This window comes from Bufo gargarizans, chromosome 9 (assembly GCF_014858855.1).
Source record: "Bufo gargarizans isolate SCDJY-AF-19 chromosome 9, ASM1485885v1, whole genome shotgun sequence".
Classification (NCBI taxonomy): Eukaryota; Metazoa; Chordata; class Amphibia; order Anura; family Bufonidae; genus Bufo; species Bufo gargarizans.
This window is the reverse complement of record NC_058088.1, coordinates 113,614,406-113,632,552: the sequence shown is the minus strand read 5'-3', so window position 1 is coordinate 113,632,552 and position 18,147 is coordinate 113,614,406. Positions and strand designations below refer to the sequence as shown.

The following is an 18,147-nucleotide window of genomic DNA, read 5'->3' as shown; positions in this document are numbered from 1 at the left end:
TCAATCGATCATTATTTTATCTGCAGTTTATTATATGTTGTATATTGTTCTGCGATTCATTGTTTTATCAATTATATCTATTTTAGTAATAAAAGCTTACAATTGCTTCCAATACATGGTCACGGTTTTCCTTGAGTGCCCTGTTCATTTATATTTTATGCTTTCTTGTATTGAGTGAGTGGTCTCAATTTACAGGAGCACCTGGTGTTGTTTCAGTGTCTTTAGGGTACTTTCACACTTGCGTTTTTCTTTTCCGGCATAGAGTTCCGTCACAGGGGCTCTATACCGGAAAAGAACTGATCAGGCATATCCCCATGCATTCTGAATGGAGAGTAATCCGTTCAGTTTGCATCAGGATGTCTTCAGTTCAGTCGTTTTGACTGATCAGGCAAAAGAGAAAACCGTAGCATGCTACGGTTTTATCTCCGGCAAAAAAAACTGAAGACTTGCCTGAATGCCGGATCCGGCATTTTTTTCCATAGGAATGTATTAGTGCCGGATCCGGCATTCAAAATACCGGAATGCCGGATCCGTCATTCCGGTCTGCGCATGCGCAGACCTTTAAAAATGAAAAAAATGAAAAAAACGGATCCGTTTTGCCTGATGACACCGGAAAAACGGATCCGGTATTGCAATGCATTTTTATGACTGATCAGTCAGAAATAATGACATCCGTTTGCATACAATTTGCCTGATCAGGCAGTCAGTTCAGGCAACGGAACTGCCTGCCGGAATCAAACAACGCAAGTGTGAAAGTACCCTTAGTGCGACATTTCATTTATTTATCATCCCTGCGAATAAAGATGTGCTAAATTCCAAATCCCCTTCTTTTCCCGTAATGAAAACCCGTTTAGCTTAGCTAGTTCAGGGAGCATAGGGTTATGCCAAATGGGTGACACATTGACCAACCTAGACAATCCCAAAATACCTTTCGCTTTAGCCCAGACCTTCCTCATGAGTTGTAAATTTGGAATAGAACTCATTGACATATGCACATCACCTTCCATCACCACTGAGGGTGGAGATCTACCCGTGACCCATTCCATTAGCCTTCCATTCTTACCCATCCCACCCAATTCGCCCCAGCCCTAAAAGTGCTGCAATTGAACTGATAGGAAGTATAACAAAGGGTTAGGCAATGCCAGACCACCCGCATCCTTGTTCCTCTGTAGGGTCTCGTATTTATTCCTACCGTTATTATTTTTACATAGGAAAAAACTAAACAGTTGCTGCACCTTATAAAAGTAGTGCAGAGGGATCCAGACTGGAGAGTTGTGTAATACGTATAAAAGTTGCAGCATTAAAATAATTTTCAACAAGTTGCCTCTATCTACCAAAGATATTGGCAACTTATGCCACAAGGCAATTTTACTCCTGAACCTTTCTAACAGAGGCAACAGATTATCTTGAATATATCTATTCAAGTCCACAGCTATCGTCACCCCTAGATATTTAAAGGAGGATACTAGCTTCAATTTAGAAGACCTGACACTCAACGTTTGTGGGTGCAGGGACAATGGGAGAATTACCGACTTGTCCCAATTGATAAGGAGCCCCAAGTGCCTCCCAAATTCTGAAATAATAGCATCCAGGGACATGGCCAAATCCTCTACATAAAGTAGCAGATCGTCCGCATATAAAGATCTGCGGATGGATATATATTTTTTTGCAACTGTCGTATCGCAGCGCAACACTATGAACTATCATAAAAAATTTTGCAGAACACATGTCGCTGTGTACCCTAGCCTAAGAGTTGTGTCCAAGACTTTCTCCCAAGCCTGCCACTCCTAACTAATTCCAGCTCCTATCCCATGCGCTCTATTGCTCTATGTTCATTCCCTCTCCTGTAACTCACCTTTCACTGCAGTTAAAACTTGCATCGGCGCAGCCTGGGCCTGTGCAAACCTTACTGAGGGCTTCAGCCCCACAGTATATATACTTTGCAGGCACTGCGGCCTGTCTTGTAGCGTGCAGGTTTGGGCGGTAGACTGCTACTTCGTGAATTTTGGCTGCAGGGAAAGGTGACGTCACAGGACAGCATTAGTTGAAATTGAGTTCTTGGTAAAAAGGCCTGCTCCATATGTTAGCCAAAACGCTAATGCTATGAAACGCAGGGACACACAGGCGTTTAAAAAAAAAGAAGAGGTTTTCTGAGATTTTGATGGTCCGTCATCAATATCTGATCGTGGGGTTCGACACCCAGCACCCACGCACATCAGCTGTTTGAAGAGACCATGGTGCTATGAGCACTGCTTCCTCTTCCTACGCCATGTGACGTCACGTTCATTGGTCAGATGGTCTAGGCACAGATCAGTCCTATTCATTGTAATGTCCAGCCTTCAATGTATGGGCATCCTCAAACAGCTGATCAGAGGGGGTCCCAGTTGGACCCCACCCGCGATCAATGACTCCCTACAAGCCCTTTAATTAGGTGGTGTTCATCTTCCTGACTTCTTTTTAAAAACACAGTGGACCTCGTTGATCAAAATGTAGTTATTAGTGTTGAGCAAACTTGTGGTTTCAAGTTCGGTGTAAAAGGTTGGGGTTATCTAAGAATTCTGTTATGGATTCTGCTATCACAGACAATAAGTTATGGTCCGTGGTAGCGGAATCCATAACGGAATTCTTAGATAACCCGAACCTTGTACACCGAACTTGAAACAAGTTCGCTCAACACTATTAGTTACCCATAGCAATGAAAGGTTAGCTCCGATTGGTTGGTATGGGCAACTAAGACAATTTTCTTGTTAGTTTTGTTAAATGCTTGGGGTTTTTACATAACTTTCTCTTTAGGGGAAAACCACCATGAGGAAAACACTAGTAGGCAAGCACACAGGGGAACATTGACTAAAATCGGCCTTTTACGCCAGTCTTCGTTTCTCCCTTGCGCTGCCGTTAGATTCCTCTTAGGGTCCGTTCACAAGTCCGCAAGTGTTTTGCAATCGGCAAAACCACGGACACTGGCCATGTGCATTCTACATTTTGCAGACCGCACATGGCCGGAACTATGATGGTGGCTGCTGACAAGAATAGGACATGCTCTTTTTTGCGGGGCAGTGGAACAGAACTACGGATACATGCTGTCCGCATCTTTTGTGGGCACTATTGAAATGAATGGGTCTCCACCCGTTCTGCTAAATTGCAGAATGGATGCGGACGTGTGAATGGAGCCCAATTGATGACAAGGGTTTTGTCACATCATAAATTAGGTGCATCTGTGGCAGTCCTTTTCCCTGGCTGGCAGTTTTTCTTTAACATTTACGCTGGTTTCCAGGCGTAGATGTTAGTAAATTTGTGGGGGCTGGAGTCCTGGCACGGCCCCCGCCACCTCCACAGTGTAAAACTGGCTATGCAACTAAATATTGCTGCACGGCTAGTTAAAAAAAGGGACTAAAAAAAGTCACAAGTCCCTTAGGCCTCTTTCACACGGGCGTTGCTTGTGAGGGCCGGATAGGATGTTGGTGCGTCGCGGGGAAATGCGTGATTTTTCGGCGCAAGTGCAAAGCGTTTTAATGCATTTTGCATGAGAAAAATCGTTTGGTACCCAGACCCGAACCCTAAATTCTTCACAGAAGTTCGGGTTTGGGTTAGGTGTAACATGGTTATAAGGGAAAATAATAGCATTCTTAATACAGAATGCTAAGTAAATTAGGGCTGGAGGGGTTAAAAAATAACATTAAACTTACCTCACCCACTTGTTCGCGCAGCCCCGCTTATCTTCGTTCTTCTTCTTTGAGGACCTGGGAGAAAAGGACCTTTGGTGACGTCACTGCGCTGATCACATGGTCCATCACCATGAAATGAATGGGTCCGGATTCAGTGCGGGTGCAATGCGTTCACCTCACGCATTGCATTTGTACGGGAAACTCGCCCCTTGTGTAAAAGGGGCTTTAGGGTACTTTCACACTTGCGTTTTTCTTTTCCGGCATAGAGTTCCGTCCTAGGGGCGCTATACCAGAAAATAACTGATCAGTTTAATCCCCATGCATTCTAAATGGAGAGCAATCCGTTCAGGATGCATCAGGACGTCTTCAGTTCAGTCTTTTTGATTGATCAGGCAAAAGATAAAACCGCAGCATGCTACGGTTTTATCTCCGGCCCAAAAAACTGAACACTTGCTTGAATGACGCATTTTTTTTCCATAGGAATGTATTAGTGCCGAATCCGGCATTCCAAATATTGGAATGCCGGATCCGTCCTTCCGGCCTGTGCAGACTGAAAAAAAGGCAAAAAATAAATAAATGCCGGATCTGTTTTGCCGGATGACACCGGAAAGACGGATCCGGCATTTCAATGCATTTTTAAAGCCTCATGCACACGTCTGAGAGATACCGGTCTGGATTCCTGCTGAGTGCAGGAGCGCATGGCGTCATTGGTTGCTATGATGCCGTGCGCCCGCTGCTGTACAGTAATACACTCGTATTATCTATATGTGTATTACTGTACAGCAGCGGGCGCACGGCGTCATAGCAACCAGTGACGCCGTGTGCTCCTGCACTCAGCAGGAATCCAGGCCGGTATCTCACGGTCCGTGTTCCATGGATGTGTGCATGAGGCTTAAGACTGATCAGTATCCTGATCAGTATGGGCTACTTTCACACTTGCGTTTGGTGCGGATCCGTTCAGATAATACAACCGTCTGCATTCGTTCAGAATGGATCCGGTTGTATCATCTTTAACATAGCCAAGACGGATCCGTCATGAACTCCAATAAAAGTCAAATGGGGGATGGATCCATTTTCTATTGTGCCAGATTGTGAGTGAAAATGGATCCGTCCCCATTGACTTACATTGTGTGCCAGGACGGATCCGTTTGGCTCCAGAGTGAAATGGAGACTGAACGGAGGCAAACTGATGCATTCTGAGTGGATCCTTTTCCATTCAGAATGCATTAGGGCAAAACTGATCCGTTTTGGACCGCTTGTGAGAGCCCATGATGAATCTCACAAACAGCCAAAACGCCAGTGTGAAAGTAGCCTAAGGCTACTTTCACACTAGCGTTCGGAGCGGGTCCGTCTGATGTTTCATCAGACGGATCCGCTCCTATAATGCAAACGTTTGCATCCGTTCAGAACGGATCTGTCTGCATTATAACTAAGTGTGAAAGTAGCCTGAGCGGATCCGTTCAGACTTTACATTGAAAGTCAATGGGGGACGGATCCGCTTGAAGATTGAGCCATATGGTGTCATCTTCAAACGGATCCGTCCCCATTGACTTCCATTATAAGTCTGGACGGATCCGCTCGCCTCCGCACGGCCAGGCGGACACCCGAACGCTGCTTGCAGCTGGCAGACTGATGCATTCTGAGCGGATCCGCCTCCACTGAGAATGCATTAGGGCCAGACGGCTGCGTTCAGGGCCGCTTGTGAGCCCCTTCAAACGGAGGTCACGAGCGGACACCTGAACGCAGGTGTGAAAGTAGCCTTACAAATGCAGTTTGCATACGTTTTTGTTCAGGCGACGGAACTGCTTGCCGGATCACTCTGCCGCAAGTGTGAAAGTAGCCTTAGTAAATGTGCCCCACAGTTTGCGCAAAAAAGCACCATGATGGCGAATAGAAAGTATGCGGTTATTCTTACAGCCCAAAAATATTCGGCTACAAATTGGTTTTGTAAACCCAAACCAGGAAAGAAAAGCATAATGAAATGGTTTGCAGTTTGCACCCCTCTTCCAAATGCTGATGATTAGTACTGAGGCCTTCCATTTGCCGCCACCAAGGCATTCATTAAAAAAGCAGAACCGGCACAGCGGACGTAACGAGAAAGGAGAAGGCCTCCCTCCCGCACGAGAACCAATCTTTTGTTGGCTGCTGGCCTTTCAACCAGTTGCGCTTGCGCAGAAGCCTCTCCATTCTTCTCTTCCTTCAGCTCTCACACAAACTTGTCGAACAACAGACGTCCTGCTGTTCACGCCCACTGTCGTCACTAGGTTAGAGCGGCGAAAACTGGCCAATCACAGCGCGGCGTAGACTTGTATTTTGAGTGGCGGTTGCTGGGACCAATCCTAAAGCTGGAAAAAAAAGCTTCGCGTGAGCACGTAGACCAATAGTTAGACGCAAAAGGCCCGAGCCTTGTAGTGGTTTGGTTGTGGCCAGTTTCCGTCGTGTACTGGCTGGAGGTTCCTTTCGTGCGCGGGAGGTCGTGGGGCTGACTCTGAATCTCGTGTGCTGCGTGGTAAACCTCAGGCTGACAAGGTAACGCTTCTATCTGGTACAGCGGCGGCCGGGAGCGGGGAGGTGCTGGCCCTGGGCACGCGTACCGCGCGGTCTAGCCCCCTTAGGCTCTGTAGGCCCAGACCGTGCATGCAGCAGGCGGGCCGGCTGATGAGATGCTGGGCGCCCATCAGTCCGTGTATGACTCTGCCCACTACGTGGCTAATTAGAGGGAATAGAATTAGAGCCCCTCTCATTCATGACTAGGGCTGGGCACCTGCTCATGGGTGGAAGGTGAGTAAGAATGGCTGGTACTTACCGCAATGGCGCCGCTTTACATGTAAAACTGAAAAGATGGCAGCGTCCTCCTGGTCTGTGTGATGAGGTGGCACCATCAGATCTTGTGCGGAACCTGTATGGGATCCTAGGATCATAAAGGAGCTGACTGATCACTGGGGATCCCAATATACTGCCCTACTGTCCTATACAGCCACCTGTGGGCCCCAGTGATCAGATGCCCCTTTAAGGCTACATTCACACAGGGCATGTTTAATGTCAGGTGACCATGATGTATTCCTACTGGGGTGTCCCATGATAGGCCCTATTGGGGCATAGAGGTACCACCCCTTGGCAGGAAGCAGACAATGAAGGGGCTGTATTACAGTGTTGCCCAGTCCTCTGAATATGTACCATGAAATGGGGCATTGTTCTGTAGGGATATGTGGCAGATCCTGGAGCCGGGTTCTCGTCATCTGATGTGTGGGGCTGCTATTCCTCCGAAAACAGAATGGGTTTTAAGGATGTCTTTCAAACTCCCCCCAAAAAAGGGGGTCATCTACCAAAAACCATTGTGCTGACATCTGGTCAGTTCATTGGGAAATGTGCCCAATATGAACACTGACCATATCCACAGACTCCTATGAGCCCACTGTAAGAGAGCTATACATGACATACTGTAATAAAAAAAAAGTCATCATTTATATTTCTCAGTGCAGAAGGATGCTGTTTTGGGTGATGTATGCGACTGTATTATTATTTAGGCGCTATTCATTCCATAGCGCTGTACATATGATGAGGGGTGTACATACATAATACATCTGCACTAAGCATGAACAAGACGTGGTACAAGGTATGGGGGAAGGGCACAAGAGAGGGATATAACTGTATATAATGATAGTAAATGTCAGGGCTGCACATCTGGAGCTACACCACGAGTGGTGTGAATAGAGCCTTAAAGGTGGCTTCTCCCCCGACCCATCCCACTCACAGCCACGTTAAACTATTTCTGCAGCCTCCATTCACTTCTGTAGGAGTAGTGGACTTGGCTGTTTCTGTAAGACTGGCCCCCTCCGCAAGCCTGGATGTAGCGGTGTTTGAGACCGGGTCGGGGTCCTCCCAATTTCAGACCTCGATATGGTACCTGCATCTACATTGGACGTTTCTAACATATTCTGTGGTTATGCCATAAATGTGAGATGAGAATACCCCTTTCACCTCAATGCCTGTATGAACCATTCAATAATATACTAAATCCCCCCCCCCCATGCACATGGTAATATTATATGGCATATAATGGATATGTTTTTTGTTTTTACTTTGCTTGTGTTACATTTCAGTCTGGTAATATTGCTGCCCATGGTGGTAATTTTTAGCGGTTTCTCCAGGTTGACTTTGTTTTTTCCAGTCAAAATGCAGGGAAACAGAGGCTATAGGATGGAGCAGCAGAACCACGCTTATAAGAGGCCACCGCATCATCAGTCCCAGTATCACCAGTATGATCCCGACGATCAATCCCCTACTAATGGACAGCAGAACACCAGCTCCAGTAAGTGCTAGGGCTGACATAACCAGTGACTGGCCAGCAGGGCGTCCCTGTGGCTCGCCGGCTAGGTTTATCTTACTGTATTTGTTTCCTAGATGAAGGAATCACTATAGATCTAAAGAATTTCCGGAAACCAACTGAAAAGACTTTCACTCAGCGAAGTCGTCTCTTTGTGGGTAACCTACCCAATGATGTTACAGAAGAGGAAATGCGGAAATTGTTTGAGAAATATGGAAAGGCAGGCGAGATCTTCATACACAAGGACAAAGGCTTTGGTTTTATCAGGCTGGTGAGTAATGTTCTGTGGTATTATACACTGGATTTAAAGGGTTATTCCTATCTGCCTTTCATGGTTAGGATGAGAATAACCACCAGGGATAGATGGAGTTACGGAAGTGGCCGAGCGGCTGGCGCTCTGCTGTTTCCGTAACTCCCATAGCAGTGAATGGCAGCTACACTATGGCAGTTACGGGAACAGTGGAGTGCAGCCTATTTGGATGTTTTCATGACTCTGGCACTTAATGTGGTTTTTCCCATCTCAGCCATGAAATGCCAGGGTGGGAATACCCCTTTAATTATGCGTCCAGTAAGTTTCACTGCAAGCTGCCTCTCTTCTGCTGCTGTGAGAACTATGAAATGGGCTCCCAGCAGTTCAGTTGCTGGTAGATAGACCTGCAGTTTTCCAAAGGTCCCACTTCTCCATTGCCTTGCTCACATTTCTGTCACCTTAAGGACATTTGTGACAGAATGGTCAGTGTTTCATCTGTGAAGATGTCCTTGAAGGATCTGTTTCGTCTGTGTTTTCCATATTCCGAGTACACCGCTAGGCTGAAAAATGGTTTCCAGAACATCTAGCAATGATCTGTGAAAACCACTGAAGGAACACAGATGCTGTTCATGTTCTGAGAAAAACCACCAAGGCTACTTTCAAACCTCTGTTGTGGAATTCCAGCACACTGATCCGGCAGACAAGTGGAGAATCGGCCGGACACGAACCGCAGCATGCAGCAATTTGTGTCTGGCCTACCCTCCGCTTGTCTGCTGGAACAGCGTACAGATGAGGACATGGGCTGTTAGATGGCCGCTAGCACATCCGCAATACCCAGTCCCCATAGTTCTATGTGCTTTTATTGTGTAAAAAACCTGATTTGATCCATATGCAAATGAACCTGAGATGAGTCCAGCGTGAAGGGGCCCAGCACCGCCCTGCATCCTCAATCTCCTCCTTGCTCCCTGACGTCACAAAGCTAGAGCGCCGTAATCTTGCGATGCGTGAGCTAGCGACAGCGCATTGTCGCGCACTGCACAGTGCTCCTTCCCTGTGCTGGCCTCAGCCTCGGGGAACAAACTGCGCATGCGCTAGCTGGCGCATTGCAAGATTACGGCACTCTAGCTTTGTGATGTCAGGGAGCAAGGAGGAGATTCTGAGGATGCGGGGCAGTGCTGGGCTCCTTCACAATGGACTCGTCTCAGGGACAGGACTCATCCTAGGTTCATTTGCATATGTATCAAATCGGTTTTTGACACAATAAAAGCACAGAGAGCTATGGGGACTGGATATTGCGGATGTGCTAGCAGCCCATGTCCTCAGCTCTATTCCCAAAATTCAGATGGCAGGTTCCCTTTAATGGGGGCCAGTGGACATTCCATACGCATCCAGCAGCGCCGGATCTGATGAGTTCCTGAATGCTGTTCTCTGCCGGACTTCACAACGGAGGTGTGAACGTAGCCTTAATATGCTACCCTTAAGACCCTTTGACTTCAATGGACATGTTTGGTGCACATCAGGGAGCAAAGTGGAAAACAACTGATGTGTGAACACACTAAAGTCAATAGATCTGTAAGCTGTCTATGGAGGACACGAACAGCACATGTCCCTGATTCACTGAAAGAGGACCTTTCACTTGGAAAAACATTGTGAACTAAGTATCCTGACATATACAACGGCGCCCAGGGATCACACTGCACTTACTATTATCCCCGGGCGCCGCTCCGTTCTCCCGTTATGTCCTCCGGTATCTTCTCTCAGTAATTTATAGTAGGTGGAGACTTAGGACTCTTGGTTATAGTAGGCGGAGTCTGCCCTTGTTCTGTTGGGCGTCTCCTCCTCCTAGGGTGTAGCGCTGGCCAATCGCAGCGCAGATCTCGCAGCCTGGGAGAGCAAAAACCTCCCAGGCTGTGAGCTGTGTGCTGCGATTGGCCAGCACTACAGCCTAGGAGGAGGAGACGCCCAGCAGAACAAGGGCAGACTCCGCCTACTATAATTTACAGAGCGAAGATACCGGAGGACATACCGGGAGAACGGAGCGGCGCCCAGGGATAATAAGTGCAAGTGAGATCCCTGGGCTCCGCTGTAAATGTCAGGATACTTAGTTCACAATGTTTTTCAAGGTGAAAGGTCCTCTTTAAGTGTGAACAAGGCTTAATGCTGCATTTACTTTGGATATATAAAGGAGACCACAGTGCTGTTTTTCTTAATTACCCACCAGATGTCTGTCTGACTTGTGAAACATTTTCCTAAAATTGTAGTGTCACTTTACTGAACTACTTTTCTGAACAAAGGATTTTTTTTCCTGCTTGGTCCATTTGTAGTCTGATTTTGTTCTGTCATACCATGTAACTTGCGTTCAGACTGAATCCTACAGCGTTTTAGGTAAGGACTGGTAGTCTCAAGACTAACATTGAGCATCTCCAAGGAATGCATGGAGAGTCTGACTTCTGGTTCACACATAGGACGCTGTAGGATTTGGGGAGTCCTACTATTTGTCTATTTTAGGACATGTTTGACTGCTTGGTGTTCCTTGAGCCCCTGCATTTGTTAAAATCCACACAGGTGTTACCACTGCTCTCTCATTTTGTAGGAAACACGGACTCTGGCAGAGATAGCGAAGGTAGAGCTCGATAATCTTCCTCTCCGTGGTAAACAGCTGCGTGTCCGCTTTGCCTGCCATAGTGCGGCGCTGTCTGTGCGGAACCTTCCTCAGTTTGTGTCTAATGAGCTTTTGGAAGAAGCCTTCTCAATGTTCGGCCAAGTGGAGAGAGCTGTAGTTATTGTGGATGATCGTGGAAGACCAACAGGCAAAGGCATTGTTGAGTTTGCAGCTAAACCTGCAGCCCGGAAGGCTCTTGACCGCTGCGCTGACGGGTCTTATCTTCTTACTGCGTAAGTAGTGAAAACATATATTTATTTTTTTACTTGACCGCAAGACATTTAACTAAACACTAGTCTGTCAAAGCATATTGTCCCCAATGGTGCCCTTGTCTTGATTTTGTTTCATGTGTATAGAGAACATCTTTATTCAGCATGTCTGCTGTATGCAGAGCAGTTTTTTCAAGTCAATGAGGCTCTTGCAGCCTCTGAGTTAGGACTCACGCACACGACTGTGTGCTGGCTGGGTCCGTATTGCGGTCTGCGATATACAGGCCCCGACAGTTTTTGCACCGCATCGTGGATGTTGACCCCACTCGATTGAATGGGTCCGCAATCCAGAAGTTCCAGTGCACAGCCGAATCGCTACAGGGTGCTTCTGGTGGGTTTCTCTTCGTGCCTCAGCACCACAAAATAAATGGAACGTGTTCGTTAATTTATTTTTTTTGTCAGCTATTCCTTCCCCCTCCCCAAATACACACATACGCTTAGTACATGTGTTCTGAATGGGGGGGGGGGGGGGGTTAAACCGCCTCTACCAGAAAAAGGATTGACGTATTCAAATCCAACTCCCCAATCATTCTTTCTGCCATCAGAGTTGGAACACCCTCATTGACACTTGATTGGTGATCAGCAACCCTTGGCACTCCAGCTGTTATTAAACTACAACTCCCAGCATGCTCCTTTCATTTCTGTGGAAGTTCAGAGAGGTTGCTGACCCCTGCACTACATGCTTGGCTACCGTAAGCCACACAGCAAGTGGCTGATGTCATAAGAATTTGTCCTGCTTACAACTGCTAGGATTCTGTTGATTGGTCCTAAGTTTTAGATAAGACACAGTTCCTCTCTCTAGTTGGTGTTACATATTCCTCCTCCAATGTAGGCTTTTCTTCCCATCTGGTTTGGAACTTAAGCTGTATTTCCAGTACTGCTGCCACTGACCGTGAGGGAGGGTCTACCCGCACTGTGTGCCAGGATATTGATTGCCTTCTAAGTGACAGATGGCTGCAGACACTAAGGGGTCGTTATTCAGCGTCTCGCTCCTTTCACCAATTCATTGTGATTGATTTCTAAAGCTATTGTTTTCTCATCCTTATGTGCAGCTTCCCCCGTCCTATAACTGTGGAACCTATGGATCAACTTGATGACGATGAAGGATTACTTGAGAAACTTATTCCTAAGAATCAAGCCTTCCACAAGTATGTACTTTGGTTTCTTGCTGCTAAGCACTATTTCAAGGGGTTTTCTGGTATTTTGATACTGATCGTTAGGGTCCAACACCTGGGATGCCAGCCGATGATCAGCTGTTTGAGAAGTTACCTTGTATTGCTTTAATGGTGCTAATCTGCGATACCAAGCACCTATCCTTAGGATAGGTCGGTCATCGGTATCAAAATCCCAGAAAACCCCTTTAAGTTTTAGATCCTCCCTTATTTTGTGCTGCAAAAGATTGTTTCAACTTGTGTGTTGATACCTTCTGTCCATGATAGGTGTATGTGTTTGTTTTTCATCTAGTTTAGTCAGTTCACAGAAATAACATCCCACGCTACCAATTTTAAGCATTAGTTACTTGTAGTTGTAATATGATGTTGGGTTATTGAAGTGCAAGTTCTGCTGATCCATAATACCCTGTAATGAGAATCTCTCATGACCTATGGATGCCTGCCATTATAGTATATATGGAAAACAATGGGTGAGCATTCTAGATGATATGCAGAGTGCAAGACAAATGACCTACAAACTAAGGCCTCATGCACACGACCGTTCAATTATTATTTTTGCACTCCGCAAAATATGGAAGCTGCCCGTGTGCCTTCCACAGTTTGCGGAACGGAACAGGCGGTCCATTGTAGAAATTCTTGTCCGCAAAACGGACAAGAGTAGGACATGTTTTGTTTTGTTTGCGGGGCAATGGATGCGGACAGCACACGGATGCGGCCCCATTGAAGTGAATAGGTCTGCATCCGAGCCGCAAAAACTGCAGCTCGGATGCGGACCAGAACGGCATGTGCATGAGGCCTAAGTCTGATTTGACTGTATTCAGTCCTTGACAGCAGTATTTCCTGAGCTGAATGCTGCTCCTGTAATGATTTATAATGCTGTGTGTTGCTGTCTAATCTCTGCTGTAGTGAACTGTACTGATGGCATTATGTGAGTAGAATTCTGTACAGCCGAGGTCAGGCCTAAACACACAGCATTATAAATCCTTTTATAATGCCTTGAAGTCGTATCAGAGGAGCAGCGTTCAGCCCCAGATATATTGTTGACACATCGCGTATTTCAGCTTAAAGACATGTACAGAACGTCCAGTATGTGGAATCACAAAAAGTCACGCAGCCAGTATTTGGAGAGATGAGTTTTGATACAAAAACCCAAACTGTTAAAATCCTGTATACAGAAACAACCAATAGCGCAGTGCTGATTAGTAAGCGAGCCCCATAAGCCAGTAATGGACCTTTCCACTGGATCAGGGGTTGTCCTCTCCAAGCATTGGTGGCATATCGCTAGGGTATGCTATCAATTTCTCATAGGTGTGGGTCCCACATCTCTATAACGGAGCTCGCAAAGTGAAGGAGAGCGAACTGTGCTTGCACCACCGCCCTCCATTCATTTCTGTGAGACTGCCAAAAACTGCTGAGCCTTGGCAAGTTTACCCAGTATGCATTAGTTTTACTATATCATCTGTTGCACTATTCAAGTGCCAGTTCTGCGGTTCCATAATATATTAAGAATCTCTTTACATATGGATATCTGCCTATTTCTGTTGCTTATATTAAAGAGGACCTTTCATGCGATTTTATTAAGGGATATTTATACCTGTACCTGCAGGTTTTTTTTCTCTCTGGCTGCGACGCTCTGATTGGATCGCAGTACAGCCAGGGAGAAGGAGACGTCCATTGAGAAACCCTGGCATCTCCTCCTCCTCAGTATTAGAATACTGAGCTGGAGAAATCGGGCGTGGCAAAGGAGGCATATTTAAAAAATAAATAAAAAATCAAGCAGGTTGGCCACATCAGTGGGTGGTACCCCACAAGTACATGTATATATCTCCCTTAATAAAATCGCATGACAGGTTCTCTTTAAGTTGACACCAGTATTGGTGGCGGAAGCTCCTGTCACGTCTTCCATTATTGTATATACAGTTAGAACGAAATGTGTTCAGTGTGTCTGTTCCCATAAATGCAGGCTTTTGTCAAGCTTTTGTGTTCACTTGCACAAATGGTTGATTTTAGCTTGTCCATCTGAAGAAATGTGTTTAAATGTTTAAGTAGCAGAATATACAACTTGCTGATACTCTTCAGTTAACCGAGGTGGCCCACGCTCTCCGTTCCTGTCCTGCAGCTTCACTTACAACTTGTACTGGACAACCAGCTATCACTTTCTGTGGGACCTGTTCTGTGTGTGAAGGCGGCTGAAGAGGGTTCTGGCACAGCTACTGAAACCAGTCTATGCATTGGTTATCGCATTGCATTTAGAGACCACCAGCCTGCCCATTTTACATGCAAGACTGATGTACTGACATAGGAAGACCTATCCTGTTTAAAGCACAAAGCTGAAGTGAAACTGTGGGACCTGGGCCTGGAGATGACAGTGGGGAACTGGGGCACCTTGAGTAAGGCCCCCTGCACACGAACATGTGCGCCCCGTGGTCGTGCTGCTGACCGCAATGCACGAACACTGTCCGTAGGGCAGATGCATTCACTTTAATGGGTCCGCAATCTGGCCGTTCCGCAAAAAGATAGAACATGTTCTATCTTTTTGCGGAACGGAAGTATGGGACGAAACCCCACGGAAGCACTCAGTAGTGCTCCTGTAGGGTTATGTTCCGTGCAACCGTTCCGCATCTCTGGATTTGCGGACCCATTGAAGTGAATGGGTCCGCATCCGTGATGCAAAATGCACACGGAACTGTGCCCGTGTATTGCGGGTCCGCAATACGGCAACAGGAAGCATACATTCGTGTGCAGGAGACCTAAGTTGTATATTTTGATATTTGAAACGCTTAACGTTGTCCAGCTAATGGGAATGTATCTTCAGTTTTCTCTAACTGGTCTGTGTTGCTGTTGTAGGGAGAGAGAGCAACCTCCTCGCTTTGCTCAGCCTGGGAGTTTTGAGTATGAATATGCAATGCGCTGGAAAGCTCTCATTGAAATGGAAAAACAGCAGCAGGAGCAGGTAGACCGAAACATTAAAGAAGCTCAGGAGAAGATGGAGCTGGAGATGGAGGCAGCAAGACACGAGCACCAGGTCATGCTTATGCGGCAAGGTAATTGTCTTGGAAGATGGATAGTATAGAGATAAAATTTGACAGTGAATACATATATTATATATCTAATGTGGGCATATGATAAAAATTGGCCTAGAAACCCGGAACAAAAAGCAATGCTCTAAACCTTCAGTGGAAACGCCTCACTATATGTTTATGCCCATGCTACTCAGTGTGTTATTTCTACAACATTCATGCCCCTGCTATCTTGGCAGATTTAATGAGACGCCAGGAGGAATTGCGTCGATTGGAAGAACTACATAATCAAGATGTGCAGAAGAGGAAGCAGCTTGAACTGAGGTAAAGTTTCTCTGTGCATGTTGCACTTTTTTAGGGCTCATGCACACATCCGTAGCAGTTCTTACAGTCGCTAAACACTGATACCCGCCATGTGTTTCGCATTTTACAGAATGTCCTATCCTTGCCCGTAAAGCAGATAAAAGGATTTGTTCTATATTTATGTGAATGCAACAGAATGGACAGCACATGGTGTGCTGTCCACATCTTTTGTGGCCCTATTGAAGTAAATGGGTCTGCATCTGACTCGCAGAAAATCTGCCGATTGGATGCATAACAAAAGTTGTGTGCATGAGCCCTTACTGGCGTACAGATGAAATGTAGCATCCATGTACAAACCATTAAATGTGTCCTTACCAGACACGAGGAAGAACGCAGGAGACGTGAAGAAGAAACGCGTCGCCAGCAAGAGGAAATGCTTAGGCGTCAAGAAGGCTTCAAAAATGCTTACCCTGATTCAGTAAGTCCTATGATGAGTCCTGTAATAGAAGCGTATTTGTCCATGATGCATGGCTTTCACACATGCTTTGCAGAGAATGTTAAACGTTAAAGTATATTCCCACTGGATTTTCCACACAGACTTTGATATTTACCATCAAATCTTTGGGAGAACTGCATGTGTTCCACCTTCCATTGTTTTTCAATGAGCTGTCATAATTCATACAGGGCAGATTTAAAGTCTTTGGGCGGAGGGGGGTGTTGCAGTTTGCAAGTAGAAATCTGACATTTCAAACTGAAAAATCTGAAGATTCCACAGCAAAATACACAGTGGATTTTTCAGATATGTTTCCACCATCTGAGCATGCTCTTGGTGGTTATGATAACATGAGGCTATAGTACTACCTTATGCTTTCTATGACATTCCTGAATTTAGTAGAGTAGAAGCATATTTACAAGGAGTGACCCGGTGAGATTGTAACCCAGGCCTGTTTCTTTATTTAGAGGGAAGCTGACATGAGGATGGCACAGATGACTATGCCTGGTAAGTGCAGTTTTTTTGGAGCCGGAGTTCTGTTTTGCAGATGGAGGACTTTTGACCAGGAAGCATGTTGCCAAGGAGCTGAGCAGATTGATATATAGATTTGTGGGAAAAGATATATCAGTTATTGAATCTTTTCCCATAAAACTATATATCTCCTTGGCTCATTCTGCTCTCTAACATGTTGTCTGCAGATTGCATTTCATGGCGAGGGCTCACTTTCGATTGTCTTATCTAGGGTCCATGGGAATGAACAATCGTTCATCACTGGGTAACAGCAATGTCCCTGCAGGAGCAGCTGCAGCAACAGGATCTGGTGCCATGATGCCCGAAGCAGCTGCAATTGGCATGGTGTGTTAATTTTGGCGATTTTTAGCGTTTTTTACTTTTTTTGTCATCAGTAATGACTTAAATATTTATCTTCTTTTCTAGACTCCACCGGCAGCTGACCGCTTTGGCCAGCCCGCCAACATTGAAGCCCTTGGTGCAACTAATCAGCAAGCTTTCCAGCGCGGCACACCAGGAGCTGACTTTGGTCCTAAGCGTCGTAGATACTGACAGCCTATTTTTTTGTTTAGTTTTTTTTATGTCATCAGCTGTATGAGTTGCCCAAGATTAGTGTGACTGGATTTGTATTGGTAGTGTTCATGTTGTAGGGCATTTTCTGGTGCAAATGGAGACCAGTCCTATGTTTTTAGGCACACTTTGGGGAGGGAATAAGGGGTGGGAGGGAATACTGCTTAAAAACTGGTGACCTTCTAATGTGAACTTAACAACAAATATATACTGCTGACCATCTTTTCTAGCAGAAAAGGCTTAACACCTTTTGGACAATTCTAAGCTGTAAATTGCCACTGTGCCTCCCATTCCCACCTCTTCAGTCCACCATACCTTTTGAGTTATTGTTCCTGAAAAGCAACCACATAGCTGACCTGAGCTTTTGTGGTAAAGTTCATATATAATTTTTTTTATATGTATTTTATTTTCTCCCATTCTGGACCATACTGTATAGTATTTTGTTTTTTGTATAATTCTTTTTTTATTTCTACATCATGATAATTTTGACCACTTGGCTAAATGTTCTAGTGTAAGGTATCACTAAAGTGTCATGGCTTGTCATATGTTCTATTAACCTTCCAATGGCATCACATCACCTCCCTCAATGTCTAATCCTCAGTATTTTCTGGAGGAGTTTATTGATTACTTGGCAATGTGGAAACAGTTCATAAATAAATGGGATTTTAAGATTTTTCTTTTTTTTTTTTTTTCTTTCCCAGTCTGGTTTACTTGTTTCTTCTATGCATTAGGTCTGTAAATGATGAAATTAAAATATCCACATAAAAAGGTAAATGAGGCAGCCTGAAGTCAAGTGGCGGTCTGCGCAGTGGGCCTCAGAAGTCCAATAAAGTGCAGCTGGGTGCACTGTGCAGGCGCCAAAAAACAATTGAGGCCAGCACAAGCTTGAGATATCGGGTGCATCAT

At 45.6% G+C, this 18,147-nt stretch overlaps 1 protein-coding gene across 2 annotated transcripts; it reads left to right on the top strand.

Moving 5' to 3' along the window:
* Positions 1–6,037: 6,037 nt before the first annotated feature.
* On the top strand, positions 6,038–17,916 carry NONO (non-POU domain containing octamer binding). 2 transcript variants are annotated; one of them, XM_044268303.1, is made up of 11 exons: positions 6,038–6,194; positions 7,837–7,977; positions 8,070–8,263; positions 10,836–11,137; positions 12,226–12,321; positions 15,193–15,389; positions 15,605–15,689; positions 16,047–16,146; positions 16,629–16,668; positions 16,904–17,016; positions 17,098–17,916. In XM_044268303.1, the coding sequence occupies exons 2-11, from the start codon at positions 7,842–7,844 to the stop codon at positions 17,221–17,223; spliced, it is 1,389 nt and encodes a 462-aa protein (XP_044124238.1). In that variant the 5' UTR covers positions 6,038–6,194; positions 7,837–7,841; the 3' UTR covers positions 17,224–17,916. The 2 variants fall into 2 exon arrangements, with proteins under 2 accessions (XP_044124238.1, XP_044124239.1); XM_044268304.1 differs by having other exon boundaries at positions 6,079–6,194; positions 7,817–7,977.
* The last annotated feature ends 231 nt before the right edge of the window (positions 17,917–18,147 follow it).

Excerpts from the sequence above, each read along its gene's own strand:
- NONO (XM_044268303.1), top strand. The coding sequence starts at position 7,842 with ATGCAGGGAAACAGAGGCTATAGGATGGAGCAGCAGAACCACGCTTAT. Across the intron at positions 11,138-12,225 it reads GGGTCTTATCTTCTTACTGC|CTTCCCCCGTCCTATAACTG; the intron begins GTAAGTAGTGAA and ends CCTTATGTGCAG. Across the intron at positions 16,669-16,903 it reads GGCACAGATGACTATGCCTG|GGTCCATGGGAATGAACAAT; the intron begins GTAAGTGCAGTT and ends TGTCTTATCTAG.